This window comes from Salvelinus fontinalis, chromosome 8 (assembly GCF_029448725.1).
Source record: "Salvelinus fontinalis isolate EN_2023a chromosome 8, ASM2944872v1, whole genome shotgun sequence".
Taxonomy (NCBI): Eukaryota; Metazoa; Chordata; class Actinopteri; order Salmoniformes; family Salmonidae; genus Salvelinus; species Salvelinus fontinalis.
In genome coordinates, this window is record NC_074672.1 from 7,555,731 (window position 1) to 7,572,810 (window position 17,080).

The following is a 17,080-nucleotide window of genomic DNA, read 5'->3' on the forward strand; positions in this document are numbered from 1 at the left end:
CTAACTTTAACCCGCAACCCTAAACCTAACTCATAACCCTAGCCTTTGTCCTCATCGGGATGTGATAAATGTCCCTACGAGGGAGAGTTTTCCTTGTTTAACTATCCTTACGGGGACTTTTGGGGATTTTAGGTCCGCACAAAGGTAGAAGAACCCCCCCCCCCCCCCCCCACACACACACACAAATCCTAATACCTAATACCTCCCTCCCTGCAGCCCTGGAGGACCCGTGCAGTGAGGTGACCTGCAGCTACGGCAGCACCTGCATCCAGTCATCGGACTCCTTGTCGGCCAAGTGCATGTGCCCGCTGAGCTGCGACGGTAAGCCCGAGCAGGTGGTGTGTGGCAGTGACGGCCAAGACTACCGCAACGAGTGCGAGCTCTACAAGCAAGCCTGCCACACCCAGAAGAACTTCCGACTGCAGCACCAGGGATACTGCAGTGAGTCCCCTCATATACTTCTCATCTACCCTCCCTCCCTCTCCCTCCTTTCTTTTGTTCTTTCTTTCTTTTTTGCTTCTTTTTTTCTTTCGCTCTCTCTTCACATCCCTCTGGAGTTTCATTGTCTTCTATCTCTCTGACATCATGTGACTGGTTTTCAAATTCATAGCTTTTTTTTCTTCATGCAAACTCTTCCAGCTGTGTGGATTATTCACTGTTGACAAACAAAGCCACTTGTTTTTAGTGCTGGCCAGTTCGAGAGTTGTTTTGTGTCACCCGCTGTTTGTTTTGGTCGTTGTCTCCTGAGGACGTCTGACTTTGAGACATTCGCGCCGAGCGAAAGAGCCAGATAGAGCTAACCAGACAAACTAGCGTCCCAAAAGTGAGACCCTGAGAGACTACAGAATGGAAGGGAGATGGAGTCTCAGGCCCCCAGAGGACGGCTCGAATATATATCCATTCCAAGCCGGTGAGACCAGGCTCCATGTTGCCTTACCCCCAGGGGGGAGGCCTGGGTCTTTAGGAGAGCTGGCCCGGTGGGCCCCTAAATCTTCCTGAACGATTCTGCCCAAGCTTTGGCTGTCTCAACTGGCTCGCCAGCGTCAGACAAATGGTGATGCTTTATATATACAGCTGGGGCTAGGCTAGCCAGCACCTCCACGGTCTGTCTGTATGTCTAATTGCCTCTTGGAAGCCGTGCTGGTGTGTTAATGGGAGGTAATGGTTTTTGCAAATGGGATAATAGCTGGGCTTGTGTTGCATCATTGCATTTCTGGTGTCAGGTATTTTTGCAAAAAAAAAACTGTTGGTAATGGTCCCACACTTTATATCCTCCTGTGTTAGCGATTCCATTGTGCTAATATACACAATCCCTACAATAACTGACCTTGGCAATGTGTTGCTGGCGTTGGCCCTGTTGTTGTCCTACCTGCCCAGCCCGGGCTGTGGAAGTCAAGCTACCATTGTCACGTTTGTGTTCCTGTTGTCGCTCTTTGTTTCTCGAGCCAGGGCCTTTTCTCTCCCTTTCTCTCTCTCTGTCCTTTTGGTCTCATCCTCCACGGTGGTGTTTCGAATGACTTGCTCGCAGCTTGGCAGTGTTTTAATGCGGCGCAGAGGTACATAAATCCTTTTTGTCCCCTTGCTCTATACAAGACTGTGTAGAGAGATGAGACGAAGTTGAGCAGGCAAACAGCTCCTATTTCAATAAGCATCTCCCCAGTTCCATTATGATTACAGTTGATATGGCCACCAGCGCCAGCTGCCAGCCTGTCGTCCTCTTAGATCCATGGGCTTCTTGGCTTTGCACTTTGCCTTTCTAGGGCAGCCCGTATTGGTAATAGGCCTATCTCCAGCATATCACTGGTGATGGATAACCATGTCCTGCCACTAACCTCTCTCTTTCTCTCCCCTGTTCATAGACCCCTGCAAAGACAGCGAGAACAGTCTGAACGTGGCATGCCGGGTGGAGCCACGTACCCGCCAGCCCCTGACCTTTGCCTCTCCGGAGTCCTGCCCACCCGTCAATGAGCCACTGTGCGCCAGCGACAGCCAGACGTACGAGAGCGAGTGCCATATGACGAGGACGGGCATGCAGAAGGGCATTGACCTCAGGAAGATCCACCCGGGCCGCTGCAAGAAACAAGGTGAGCCAGCACGTTCATGCACGCACACACGAACCGCACTGCCATGACTGATAGATAACTTACCAAGTTCTTTACGGGCTGTGTTGTGTTACATGCATGACACCAGATGGTTTGCTTGATAAAAGCTCACAAAGGCTTATCTGGGCTATCTGCACTGTCAGGTTTACTGCACAGTCAGGTTACAGTAGATCAAATAAAATCCAATTGTATTTGTCACGTGCCAAATACAACAGGTGTGGTAGACCTTACAGTGAAATGTTTACTTACAATTCCTTAACCAACAATGCAATTTTAAGAAAAATAAATGTTAAGAAAGTATTTACTAAAATAAAGTGTAAAAAAAAAAAAAAAAATGAAGGAGCAACAATAGAATATCATTAGTGAGGCTTTATACAGGGGGTACCAGTACAAAGTCAATGTGTGAGGGCATCGGTTATCGTCTAGGTAGCCATTTGATTAGCTGTTCAGGAGTCTTATGGCTTGGGTGTAGAAGCAGTTAAGCCTTTTGGACCTAGACTTAGCGCTCCGGTACCACTTGCCATGCGGTAGCAAGGAGAACAGTCTATGACTAGGCTGGCTGGAGTCTTTACCAATTTTTAGGGCTTTCCTCAAACACCGCCTGGTATAGAGGTCCTGGATGGCAGGAAGCTTGGTTCCAGTGATGTACTAGGCCGTACGCACTACCCTCTGCAGTGACTTGCGGTCGAAGGCCGACCAGTTGCCATACCAGGCGGTGATGCAACTAGACATGATGCTCTTAATGGTGCGGCTGTTAAACATTTTGAGGATCTGAGGACCCATGCCAACTATTTTCAGTTTCCTGAGGGGGAATAGTCATTGTCGTGACCTTTTTCACGACTATCTTGCTGTGTTTGGACTATGATAGTTTGTTGGTGAAGTGGATACCAAGGAACTTGAAGCTCTCAACCTGCTCCACTACAGGCCCGTCGATGAAAATGGAGTTGTGCTCTGTTCTCCTTTTCCTGTAGTACACAATCATCTCCTTTGTCTTGATCACGTTTAGGGAGAGGTTGTTATCCTGGTACCACACTGCCAGGTCTCTGACGTCCTCCCTATAGGCTGTCTCATCGTTGTCAGTGATCAGGCCTATTACTGATGTATCGTCAGCAAACTTAATGATGGTGTTGGAGTCGTGCTTGGCCATGCAGTCATGGGTGAACAGGGAGTACAGGAGCGGACTGAGCACACACCCCTGAGGGGCCCCCGTGTTGAGGATCAGCATGGCAGATGTGTTGTTACCTACCCTCACCACCTGGGAGGTGGCTCATCAGGAATGTCCAGGATCCAGTTGCAGAGGGAGGTGTTTAGTCCCAGGGTCCTTAGCTTAGTAATGAGCTTTGAGAGCATTATGGTGTTGAACGCTGAGCTGTAGTCAACGAATAGTATTCTCACGTATGTGTTCCTTTTGTCCAAGTGGGAAAGAGCAGCGTGGAGTGCAATAGAGATTGCATCATCTGTGGATCTGTTGGGGCGGTATGCAAATTGAAGTCGGTCTAAGGTTTCTGGGATAATGGTGTTGATGTGAGCCATGACCAGCCTTCAAAGCACTTCATGGCTACAGACGTGAGTGCTACGGGTCGGTAGTCATTTTGGCAGGTTAGCCTGGTGTTCTTGGGTACAGGAACTACGGTGGTCTGCTTGAAACATGTTGGTATTACAGACTTGGTCAGGGACAGGTTGAAAATGTGAGGACACTTGCCAGTTGCTCAGTGCATGCTCAAAGTACACGTCCTGGTAATCTGTCTGGCCCTGCGGCCTTGTGAATGTTGACCTGTTTAAAGCTCTTACTCACATCGGCTACGGAGAGTGTGATCACACAGTCGTCCGGAACAGCTGATGCTCTCATGCATGCTTCAGTGTTGCTTTCCTTAAAGCGAGCATAGAGGTTATTTAGCTCGTCTGGTATGCTCGTGTCACTGTGCTTCCTTTTGTAGTCCGTAATAGTTTGCAAGCCCTGCAACATCCGACTAGCATCGGAGCCGGTGTAGTACGATTCAATCTTAGTCCTGTATTGACGCTTTGCCTGTTTGATGGTTTGTCGGATAGCATAGCGGGATTTCTTATAAACATCTGGGTTAATGTCTCGCTCCTTGAAAGCGGCAGCTCTACCCTTTAGCTCAGTGCAGATGTTGCCTGTAATCTATGGCTTCTGGCTGGGGGTACGTACCGTCACTGTGGGGATGATGTCATCAATGCACTTATTGATGAAGCCAGTGACTGACATTTTGTATTCCTCAATGCCATCTGAATGATCCCGGAACATATTCCAGTCTGTGCTAGCAAAACACTCCTGTAGCTTAGAATCTGCATCACCTGACCACTTCCTTATTGAGCGAGTCACTGGTACTTCCTGCTTTAGTTTTTGCTTGTAAGCAGGAACAAGGAGGATAGAGTTATGGTCAGATTTTCCAAATGGAGGGCGAGGGAGAGCTTTTTATGCATCTCTGTGTGTGGAGTAAAGATGGTATCAACTGTTTTCCCCTCTGGTTGCACATGTGACATGTTGGTGGAAATGAGGTAAAATTGATTTAAGTTTGCCTGCATTAAAGTCCCTGGCCACTAGGAGCACAACCTCTGGCGATGAGCATTTCCTTGTTTGCTTATGGTCTTATACAGCTCGTTGAGAGCCGTCTTAGTGCCAGCATCGGTTTGTGGTGGTAAATAGACTGGTAAATAGTGTGGTCTACAGCTTATCATGAGATACTCTACCTCTGGCCAGCAAAACCTTGAGTCTTCCTTAATTTTCGATTTTGTGCACCAGCTGTTATTTACAAATAAACACGTACCGCCACCCCTTGTCTTACCAGAGGCAGCTGTTCTGTCTTCCTGATGGACCGAAAACCCAGCCAGCTGTATGTTATTCATGTCGTCGTTTAGCCATGACTCGGTGAAACATAAGATATTACAGTTTTTAATGTCCCGTTGGTAGGATAGTCTTGATTGGAGCTCATCCATTTTATTACCCAATGATTGCACATTGGCTAATAGCACCAATGGTAAAGGCAGATTACACACTCGCTGTCGGATCCTTACAAGGTGATCTCCGTCTCTTCTTCATGTGAATGACAGGGATTTGGGCCTTGTCGATTGTCTGAACTAAATCCTTTGCGTCCGACTCGTTAACCTGTCTAGGATGAGTGTGCCGCTAGCGGCACTCCCCCCCCACCCCCACTGAAAAACCAGTGCCGCGAAATTCAAAAAAAATATTTTTTTAAAATATTTAACTTTCACACATTAAAGTCCAATACAGCTAATGAAAGACACAGATCTTGTGAATCCAGTCAACATGTCTGATTTTTAAAATGTTTTACAGGGAAGACACAATATGTAAAGATGTACATCTATTACCTAAAAACACATTAGCATAATCCACCATCTTTTATTTGTCCACCAACACCAGTAGCTATCACCAATTCGGCTAAACTAAGATATTTATAGCCCCTAACCAACAAAAAAACTCATCAGATGACAGTCTGATAACATATTTATGGTATGGGATAGGTTTTGTTAGAAAAAAGTGCATATTTCAGGTAGATGGCATAGGTTACAATTGCACCCACCGTCACAAATGGAATAGAAAAGCTACTTAGAGCAACGTGTTTACCTACTTACTAATCATCAAACATTTCGTAAAAATACACAGCATACACAAATCGAAAGACACAGATCCTGTGAATACAGACAATATTTCAGATTTTCTAAGTGTCTTACAGCGAAAACACAATAAATCGTTATATTAGCATAGCACATAGCACATAGCAGCCCAGCATTGATTCTAGCCAAAGTGAGCGATAAAAGTCAACATCGCCAAAAGATATTAATTTTTTCACTAACCTTCTCAGAATTCTTCCGATGACACTCCTGTAACATCATATTACACAATCCATATAGAGTTTGATCGAAAATGTTTATATTTAGCCACCAAAATCATGGTTAGACAATGTGAAATGTAGCTCAGCTGGTCAGAAAATGTCCTTGCGCCACTTAGACAGTGATCTACTCTTATACATAAATACTCATAAACGTGACTAAAAAATATAGGGTGGACAGGGATTGATAGACAATTTAATTCTTAATACAATTGCGGAATTACATTTTTTAAATTATCCTTACTTTTCAATACAGTTTGCGCCAAGCGAAGCTACGTCAAAAAACATGGCGTCCTAAGCCACTAACATTTTTCGACAGAAACACGATTTATCATAATAAAAATGTCCTACTTTGAGCTGTTCTTCCATCAGTATCTTGGGCAAAGGATCCTTTCTTGGGAGTAATCGTCTTTTGGTGGAAAGCTGTCCTCTTGCCATGTGGAAATGCCAACTGCGTTCGGGATGAACTGAAAAGCGTGCCCAGCTATTCACAGCGTTTCAAAAATAAATGTCCCAAAATCGCACTAAACGGATATAAATTGCTATAAAACGCTTTAAATTAACTACCTTATGATGTTTTTAACTCCTATAACGAGTAAAAAGATGACCGGAGAAATATAACAGGCTAAACTAACGCTTGGAACAGGAGCGGGTCGGTGTCCTCCACGCGCGTTACGCACCAAGAAAAGACTTGCTAGCTACAGGGTTTTTTAATTTATAGTGCCTGTGAACGCGCAATCGACCCCATTCAAATCGTCATCACGTAAAGGCATCCAGGGGAAGACGTAAGCAGTGTCCGTATAGTCATAGCAATAACAGTGCCCTTTTAACTGACTCCAGAACAGTGGCCAACATTTCTGAAATCTGACTCCATGTCAGGGAAATTGCTGTAGAATGGGCTCTGTTCCACTTAGAGACAAAATTTCAACTCCTATAGAAACTATAGACTGTTTTCTATCCAATAATAATAATAATATGCATATTGTACGATCAAGAACTTTGTGGGAAGCCGTTTCAAAAATTACACGATTAGCATAAATAGTCACAACAGCGCCCCCATCCTCAACAGGTTAAATAAAGAATCTTCATCCAGTTCGAGGTGAGTAATCACTGTCCTGATATCCAGAAGCTCTTTTCGGTCGTAAGAGACGGTGGCAGAAACATTATGTACAAAATAAATGACAAATAACACACAAAAAAACACACAATAGCACAATTGGTTAGGAGCCCGTAAAACGTCAGCCATCTCCTCCGGCGCCATCATCATCATAGATGATACCAATCTGAAGAAATCCAATGTTCCTGTTGTGTGATAGGGGCTTCAGTGGACCACCACCACGGCTGTAGCTTTTCTGCTCTCACCTCATCTCCACACATCTGAGACTCCCCATAGAGTTAAAGACCAAGGCTCATGGTGTGATGCACTCTACTACAGACAACTGTGGTTTTGTGCTTCAAATAATTCTCAGTTTCTGCCCTGCAACACACTGACTCTCTTTTGTTAGCAATATTTTGTAGTCAAGCTTGAGTACAGATAAAGACCGCTCTTATGTGGATACATATGGGACTTCCAACTTCTCAGTAGAAGCCTTAGCACTGTGTGTTCCTGTGAATTTATTTAGTTCTCGATCGAGAACCCATTCTCTATCTGTCTTTTACTGAAGTGAAATGGATAGGCATAATAGTTTTTTTGTTTTCTAAAATGTATTTCAACAGTCATTTCATTTGAAATGTAGATCAACGACATCATATAGTTCCACCCTCTTATGTTCGACTCCCAGAGAATGCAGCTCCGTAATTAGGTTCCAGCATAGCATGACCACTTTACAGGAAAGAGAAAGAGAGGAATGGCTCCAAATTGAATTCATGTACACATTTGATCCAGTGATAGAGAACATAATGAATTTGAAGCTCTGAAGGTGCCTCAACCTTCTCTAAGATTGCCTCGATTCGTCTACTGATTTGCTGCATCACATTTCAAGTCACATTTTATTTTAAGTCCACTATCACAACGTCTTAACATGCTTTACAGAGGACAATTAAACATTAAAAACAAGAAACAACAATGTCCCTCGTCCATTTTGCAGAGATGTGCAAGGTGGAGTGCAAGTTCAATGGCGTGTGCCAGGTGGAACGTCTAGGCGTGCGCTGCTCCTGCGAGCCTATCCAGTGCGACGGGACCTACAAGCCGCTGTGCGGCAAAGACGGACGCAGCTACGTCAACGACTGTGAGCGGCGACGGGCCGAGTGCCTGGCTAAAGCCCACATCCCCGTCAAGCAGCAAGGCCCGTGTGGTGAGTCAGGTCCTCTAGGGGAGAAGCCTCTGGTCTTTCTCTCTCTGTCTCACTCTGGTTGGCTCCTCCTGTCCTGTGTAAGTACTGTATGTGTGTTTGTTCTGTCTGTCTCTTGACTTGTCTGTGGTGGGAGGGGAGGTGAAAAAGCGAAAAGACAATAAGTTACCATGACCACCACGTTTCCATTCATCCCCCATCTACCTCATGCCCGTCACGCTCCGCCATCACGTGACACATGAAACACAACAGCCTTCATGTTTCGTTCATGTCCTCCTACCTTCCCGGTAGTGTCAGTCTTCCACTTCAATGGTTTCTCTCTCTCTCTTCACAACACAAATTTGTGTCTTGCCTGTCTGTCTCCGTCTGTCTCTTTTCTGTCTGTGTGGCTTCCTTTTTCAACAGGTATTCTTTCTATTTCAGTGCCTCTGTCTGTCTGTCGGGACACACCCCTCACTTCAGCAGGGGAGAGTTCAACCTTTGACCTCTGATGGACACTGACCACTTTGGGGGTCAGAGACTCTCCTCCAATTGGACTAAACAGGGGTGGTTGTCTTTCTCCTTTCTCTTCCTCTTTCTCTTTTCTCTTTCTTTTTCTTTTCCCTTTCTCGCTCCCTCTCACTCTCTCTCTCTCTCGATAACGGAGTAGTACGTTCTCTCTCCCAACACTCCAAGCTGTCGCTCTTGTCTCTCCTCTGTGCACCCTCCTTGCAGCCCTACTGTGTCTGCGGGAGGAAGAAAGCGTCCGTCCGTGAGGTTGGGGAGCTCCTCTTCTTCCCAGTGCTGTGTTTTGTTGTGTTAACCCCTTTCCCATCTCCCAACCCCCTTTTCCCTCAACCCTCAGCCTATGATGGTTCCCTGCTACCCTAGCATGGTAGACTGCATGTAGACCCTCCCCCCTGCCCTATGCCCAACCTCTCCCTTGCCACCCAGGCACTGACTTTAGCTATGCCCAATGCCTATAAGTGCCTGCTGACTAGGTCTCTCAACTTCATATAATCAATTGACTAGTTTGTAGATGTAGAATTAGATCAGCGGTGGGGAAACTATACCGCTGTGAAGGCCATCTGGCACAGATGCAGGCCTTTGCTCCTGCCAAGCGGTAACACACGCGATTCAGCAAATCAAAGCCTTGATCGAAAACTACGATGAGTTGATTTTGTAGAATCGTGGGTGTGTTACTGCTTGGCCAGAGTAAAAACCTGCACCCACAGTGGTTCTCACAGGGTATAGATAGTCTACCCCTGATGTAGAGTGTCTGCATTCGATAGACGAGCTAAATGCGGGGGCCACAGTCGTTCTGTAGCAAAACTCCTCTCTAGTTCTCCTCAGACAGATATCTCTATCTCACTCCGGTTGGTTATCTGAATACTAAGTTGTACTCGGCGGGGTGACGTTGAAGCATGGCTTCGCAGTATCATGGTGCAACTCATTAGCATAGTTTTTTTTCTCATCTCTCCCCCTGTCTTTTTGTCACGCATAAATTAACATGTGAACTGTCTGCCGTGCTTATGTTTTTTTATTTATTATTTAATTATTTCTGACAAAGTAAACGATCACCACTCTTTTCGACGTATTTTAGCCCGGTGGCGAGTTACAGTACGTTTTTCAACGCGTTTCTATTGACATTTGCATATTTGCTTGACGACGTGATGAGAGTTAGATTTAAATCTCCTTTCAGATTGAATTCAACATCAAAAGGAGAGGAGTGAGGTGCTGGGGCTGTTGGTTTAGTTGTGGGGGGAGTATGTGTGAGAGGGTGTGTGCGTGTGTGTGTGTGTGTGTGTGTGTGTGTGTGTGTGTGTGTGTGTGTGTGTGTGTGTGTGTGTGTGTGTGTGTGTGTGTGTGTGTGTGTGTGTGTGTGTGTGTGTGTGTGTGTGTGTGTGTGTGTGTGTGTGTGTGTGTGTGTGTGTGTGCAGCTGTTTTGTATGTGACGGTGTCTGTGTCTAAATGGCCTCCTTGTCACGAAGCGATCAATAGCACAATCAGAGGACAGGTTACAGTTACAGCTGTGCCACGTGGCAGGCAGCAGAGGACACGCTATCTCTCATCACTGTGACCGTGGCAGCCATTGTCTCACACCGTACTTCCATCCTAACCACAACACACACACTCCACAAAGGAGCTTGAGTCATCCTTACTGGGCCAAACCACATGCCACCTCTGGGAACCACAGTCCCCTGCTAACTTCAATGGCAGTCTAAAACATACTTCAAATCACTTACTGTACATCAGAACTGTATAGTGATCGCAAGCACACACACACACAGTGCAGAAGAGAGGGTCCCTGCTGTCCTTTTTCATCTGTAGTCCTCCCATCCAGCTGCTGTTCTGGCGTTCATGGTGTGTGTACAGTCTTCTACATGCACCCCAATAAGCCTGAAGTGGTTCAGTCTCCATCGTCTGCTGAATGGAACTGGCCAGCCTTTTGTCACTTCCCGAGAGCTCTAAGAGCGTCGACCGTGGGATGGATGGAGAGCGAAAAAATGGGACGATGGGGTGCCATGGCTGTCGCTAGCCCAAACCCACTCACACTCCTCTCTTATTGGGCGTGAGATGGCGCTAGTTTATCGATCAGTCACGCCACAAGCCATATGGAGGGCTGAAAATATTTCCATGTATGACACCTAATCGTGAGTGTGGTGACAACCCCCCTAATGTGACTGTCATCCGCCCTTTCACTCTTTGTATCCCTCAAGGGCCACTTGTCCCCTATGGGGGGGGGGCACAAACTTCCCTAATCATACTGGACACAACCAATGTTCCCTCTAAGCTGCTTGTGCTGCAAGCAGTAGCCCGAGACCGTTGCGCTGCTCCCCTGGGACTGCTGGGCAAAGCGCAGAAGAAATATCAGCCCACGGAGAGAAGCACCAGATTGAACTTAACTCAAGTTTGTTGAGTTTTTCCTGTTAGTTAACACTATCAATGTTTCCCTTTAACGTGGCAATTGTGATCGAATCAACACAATAGTTGCCACTTTCAATGCAGCATACCAAAACAAACTACTCAGACCGGTGCGGCATAACCAATCACAGCTGCAGTAGGCCTATATGCAAATAGACCATTGCCAAAGATGGATCTGTGCCATTTACTTAGAACTGGACTGTGTTTACAGCTGTGGTCATGAGTAGATGCGTTTGTTTTGAGATCAAAGCAAGAGCTGCGTGTAACCACGTGTTCGTTTTGTTTATATTATTTTGCTGGTTAGTGAGTTATTAGCCCATGTATAGATCATTAGTAGTCAGCAATAGGGGAGTGATTTCTTCCTACAAGAGCACAAAACGTACACTTTTCTAGACATCTTTGAAAAGCGAGTCGGGTAAAGAGCTTTATTTTTGTCTTAAAGGGGCAGTGTTGTATTTTCAGACAGGCTTGAATAAGCTAAGTAGCAGAGGGTAGCATAATTTGTCTGATTCTCTGTAGTAATGGTATGGGAATAATAATGCATTTTATTTTGTAAAGCGGTTTCTTGCACCAAACGACCCAACAACATTTTCAGTCACCTCCTTGTCTGAAGGACAAGTGGATGAACAGGTTAATGTCAAGCCCTGCATGTTTTTTTTTCAAAAGTCTCATGGAATGTAGGTCTACATTGAACACCACACATTGGCTGCTAATGTAGGCTGAATGATGTAACAGCTCTTTCCATGTTAACATGTTATGGGATGCATGTTCTCAATTGTTTTTGATGGTAGGCAACTCTGGTAGACCTACATTATGATCAAATAGCCACAGTAGCCTACTTGACCACTGTTAAAACTGTAACTTAAAGCGGGTACAGCCTCAGTGTTCACAGTAAACGTGCGCTGGGAGTTGCAAAACATTCAAGACCTGAAACGTGGCCAGTGCCGTAAAAAATTTGAGGAGCATTGGACACAACCATCTTACAAGCTGAAAAAGACAATGCGGCCCTGTTTTGATATATAAGCCCATATGGTCTTCCACGGGAACGTGTTCGAGGTCAGTCTCTCATGAGATAGCCACTTTAAAGATGAATGGCGGTGGATTGTGAGTGGCCAGGTCATAGCGTTCCCCAGGTGCTCAGATGAAAAAAGTCTAAGGGGCTTAAGATGTGTCTGCCTTAACCCAGAGCGCTCAAAGAAAGCTTTTACTGCTGCGAGACAGGGACACATTAGATGGTACAGCGGATCACAGACAGACACACAGACAGACAGTGAAGTACTTAGTCAGATGGTTAGATAATTGGTTTGAATACCATTTGAGAGCGGTGCAATATTGTCTCATTGTTTGTGTGTGTGTATGTGTACATGCGTATGTGTGTGTGTGTGTGTGTGCACATTCACACACGCACTCTCCTCCCTGAGGTTAACGGAGAATCACTCAGCCAGAGAGACATTGTCATTGACAAAGAGCTTCGGCGAAGGAGGAGAACTGGGGAGAAAAGTGCGCCTACGGTGACACCCTGTATGCACGTATGACTGTAAGTCGCTTTGGATAAAGAAGTGTCTGCTAAATGGCATATACACAAGCCTCTCTGGTGAATATTTATCATTTGCATGTTTATTTGATTAGCATCTCCGCCATGCGACAACACTAGTCGCTGGCTGTGATTATGCTCATCAACAATAATAGGCTGAGTAGCTATTAAACCCAGCGAGGACCTCCAGTGATGTTTGGTAATGAATCTAATTAGTGTAGTTGCTCTGGGAGTCAGGTTGACGGTATGGCAGGGGTACTAGGGATTATATTTAACGTGACCCATAGCGGACTGAAGTGTGTGTGTGTGTGTGTGTGTGGTGATGAGGGTGTGTGTGTGTGTTTCAGTAGTGGCAGAGTTGCAGCAGTCACCAGGCCTTATGGGTATAGCAGGGTTCTGCTTTGGTGAGCCACCTCTCCCCTTACCCTGTCTGTTGCACCCCTCCCTCCCTCCCTCCCTCCCTCCCTCCCTCCCTCCCTCCCTCCCTCCCTCCCTCCCTCCTCTTCCTCTCTCACAATGTATGTGTTGTGTGCCTTCTGTGTGGACCACCATGCCAGTGATGCCCATCTGCTGTTTGGTGGCCTGCTTTACCTTCCTTCCTTCCTCTCCTCCACCTCTCCTCTCTCCTCTGTACATATACACGTCATGAGATGGAGGAGCTCATCTTTGTACAGTGGTTCTTCCTTTAAAAGTTATGAGCTTATGCTGCAACATTTAGTGGTAGATGGTGGCATTCTGTCATTGCACCACACTATCACAAGGGGGAGTTAGAACCCTGATCTATTGGTAGTCTAAACTGTGGCACAAATGTACTTTTCGTAAATTTATGGAGGTGTTTTCTTCTCTGGCACTAGAGTCCAGAATCAGGCAAACACAACAAACAACTGTTGGTGGTCCTGGAGTTAAGAGAGAACTTGGATAAATTCAATGGAGGAATTTCACTTCACATGTGGACTGGCGATTTTCCAAAAATAGGCACGGTGGGCTTTTGGTATCTCTCCCTCTAAAAACAGAAATAAATCATTCCAAATAACAAACTGCCTTTATTTACAAATTAGTAAGAATGTTTCACCCCAATTTCAAGAATGGCCTTTTTCCCTTTATTCAGATTATAACCGCTGACTTTCGGGTATTTGAAAACGAAATCATCTCCAAAATATTGTTATTTTTTAATTAAACAAGCCATAGAAAGTTTCAGTTTAAACCACCAGAAAATACAGAACAAATAATACAACAAATATTGTGGTTAAACTCAAATGTACTAATTGATAACAATGTATCAATTGGAACCTTTATCAAGTGGAAGGGGGGAAAAGTAAGGAACTTGTCTGTCGGAAAATTGTGATAAATAAAAATATATACCAGTTTCATTTAAGGACCAGAAAATTGACAGTAGAGTGCCATGTAGATTGCAATATAGTTGGGAAGAGATTTTCGATGTACCGATTCCATGGCACATGGTTTATGAATTCACACGCAATGAATGGGAATACTATAGGAATAGTATACTATGGGAATAAACATCACTGATCGACAGAAATATTGGAATAAAGTAGGCTAATGAAGGCAACACATTGTTCCTTACTGGAACACCAAAAGTCATCTAATTGTTATGATAGGATTTGGAGCAATAGCCAACCTGCGTGTGGTCAACTATTTCAGAACCGTTTCGCGCTGCTCTGAGACAAGCATGCGGACTGGTCTTGATAAATCAATGAGATTTTTATTTTCACTGAATCTCCGTTTGGGTATTGGTTAGACTACAATTAGGGTGTGGAAATGTTAGGATTATTTAGCTTTTCACTCGCTGTCACTTAGTAGCCTACTCCCAACCAGTCACATTGTACTTACGGAAATCCTGAGGGTTACGTTTTTCTTGGAATAGAATGGCAACAATGGCTGACACTTCAATAACATGCCATAGTATCTGCGGCAGCCAGCAAGCTGTGCTACAGTATGACACAACTTTTAAAGGAAGAACCATTGTATGTGTTCCCTCATTGTTGTCTTTCTCTGTCCTCATTTACTTTCGCTTTTTCTATATTTCCCTCTTTTTATTTTCCCCTCTTCTCCCACCCCCTCTCTCTCACCCTCTGTTTCGCTGTATTTCACTTCATCTGTGTTCCCTATGTCGTCTGGTAGAAGATAAAGCGTGTTTGGGGTTTTTAAAAGCAAGTGGAGGACTAAGGTGTTTGGTTTTATCCCCTTGCAGCCATTACTCTGTGATAAGTGCTCCGTAGCAGGGAAACAGGGCCCGCGGGCCTTCCTTTTACTCTATGCTAATATTTATCCTTTTCTCTCCCGTTCTGGCACCTGTTTTAATATGTTCCATAAATGTTTTCACTGCTAGCGAGACACGGGTGGCAGCCCACCCCCCCCTCCTTGCAGCACCGACAAAACTGAGTAATGACGCTTCCCATTGGCTGCTTCTCTACAATGGTGGCACTGACACCCGCCTCTCCCTCACCCGATTGGCTACTGACAGCATGGGGAGAGCTTTTCTCTGATTCTTATCGTGACATTGGGAGTAATCCTGAATTGGACCAGGGAGCAAGGAAGATTCCAATCTACATATGCATGAGTAGGGAGATGCTCTACCGCAAAAATATAATCTCTCTGCTTTTACATCCATATGTACAGTGTTGAACCGTATATATTACTCACGCAAACACGGCTAAGAACATGACACTCCATCTCTCCTGGCTTATATACAGAACGCCCGCCGAGTGCATTCAGCTCGCCTCTAAATCTTGACTAATGTGACAGTTTAGTGAGAGAAGGGAAGAGGCAACGCCCCTCTTGGGGAGAGACGGGCAGCGGAACATTTGTGGGGGGGGGGTATACAGGTAGCAGAACGTTTGTCAGTGGGTAGGCCAGTGGCAATTATGGTTCTCTAAGCAATCCATGGTGCTGCATACTGCATACTAGCAGCACCCCAGAAGCCCATTTCATCTGACAAGAGTTTTAATCCCCCTGGTTTTAATCTCGGGGATGGCAACTATAAAATATCAGACTAATTAAAAGCAAAAGCAAAGCAGGGGAGCGAAGGGAGGGAGCATGGCCTAGACTGGTGGGAGAAGGGCACAAAGCGGAGGCAGAATTCAGACTCCCAAGTCGCCACTTCTGAGACAGAAACATTGTCCTTTTCGTAGAGAAGCCACTGGGGTTTCTTCACTTCAGCTAGGAGCAGAATTATTGATCAGAGGAGAGTTACTCATCTCTAAGACCACTCCTGCGGCGATGCACTCACTTACAGCCGTCTCTCCACAGCACACCTTTTTCACTCACTTCTTTGATTACGTTTGTGGCACCCTGGATCTTACACACACACCATTGTCTTGTCTCTGTCATCTGAGAAACACAGAGGGAACATTAAATAGTATGTGTGCATTTGATGCTTGTATGCGTGTGTGTGTGTGTATGTGACTGACTACTGCAGCCTCCCAGTATATGTCCCGCTCTACTGAGGCATATGACTGCGAAAGCTCCAGTCCTTGAACAGCACATCCACCACTACCATCACTACCCAGGCCTCCGGGATGGCAGGCTGCTGTTTCCAAGTCTCCCTCACTGTTTCTGAAGGAGAAAAGGCGCTTTCAGTTCCTTAAGATTCTTTTTCCCGACTGAGAATATGTAAGCCATCTCAATTACCAAAGCCGGGTATAAGGGCTGCTGGACGTTTCTCAAAGTCTCTAATCTTACACTCTCTCTGCTCACTAAGATTATTTCACCGAGAACTGTGGGAGTTTTGCTTCTTCTATTTAATAAATCTGGAAGAAAAATGTGCCTCCAGAAGGATTGAGCATTAAAGAATAAAGAGCTTTTTTGATTCTTTTCATCTTATTTTTTTGGTGTAGAAACAAAGAGAACCAGGGACAAAAGCGTTATCTGAGGCTGCAGTTGCATGTTACCGAGCCGGGCCTTGGGAAATGGGTCGGTGAATCCATTTGAAGGCCATGAGTGTGTGTGTGGATTGCCCTCTGTTTCCAGCGCTACATACACACAGTGTGAAAATAATTATCAGGCAGAATAGCTTTTTCCGAAGCCTGGCAAAATTAGGCACAGTTCCACTACTTACATATTTACATGCCAATTTCGCAGCTCTTTCAAACCACCGGCGTTCCCACAACACAGAAATCAATAGCAGTGTTCCACTGCTTAAGCCGCAACATTCCAATTACAAAAACTGAGAGCCTTGTCTCCTCGCTCATCCTTGCACATGATCTGTTTAGATTTGTTCAATTATGGTCGCCGGTGGGCAATGCTCCTCCTCACACCAGTATCAGCCAGGCCCTTATCTTGTTGTTTTGTTGTTCTCTTTTTCTTCAAGTGCCGAATCAAGGTTGGCTTTCTTGTCCTGGGAAGAGACACGATCAC

The 17,080-nt window shown here is 45.4% G+C and overlaps 1 protein-coding gene across 5 annotated transcripts in view; it reads left to right on the forward strand.

Moving 5' to 3' along the window:
- LOC129860448 (agrin-like) overlaps positions 1 to 17,080 on the forward strand; it is a 368,127-nt gene that overhangs the window by 222,357 nt on the left and 128,690 nt on the right. For all 5 annotated transcript variants that reach the window (XM_055930837.1, XM_055930838.1, XM_055930840.1 and 2 more), the window contains 3 exons: positions 217 to 441; positions 1,860 to 2,084; positions 8,062 to 8,268. In XM_055930837.1, coding sequence (XP_055786812.1) covers positions 217 to 441; positions 1,860 to 2,084; positions 8,062 to 8,268 — 657 coding nt within the window. The remainder of the gene's footprint in view (positions 1 to 216; positions 442 to 1,859; positions 2,085 to 8,061; positions 8,269 to 17,080) is intronic.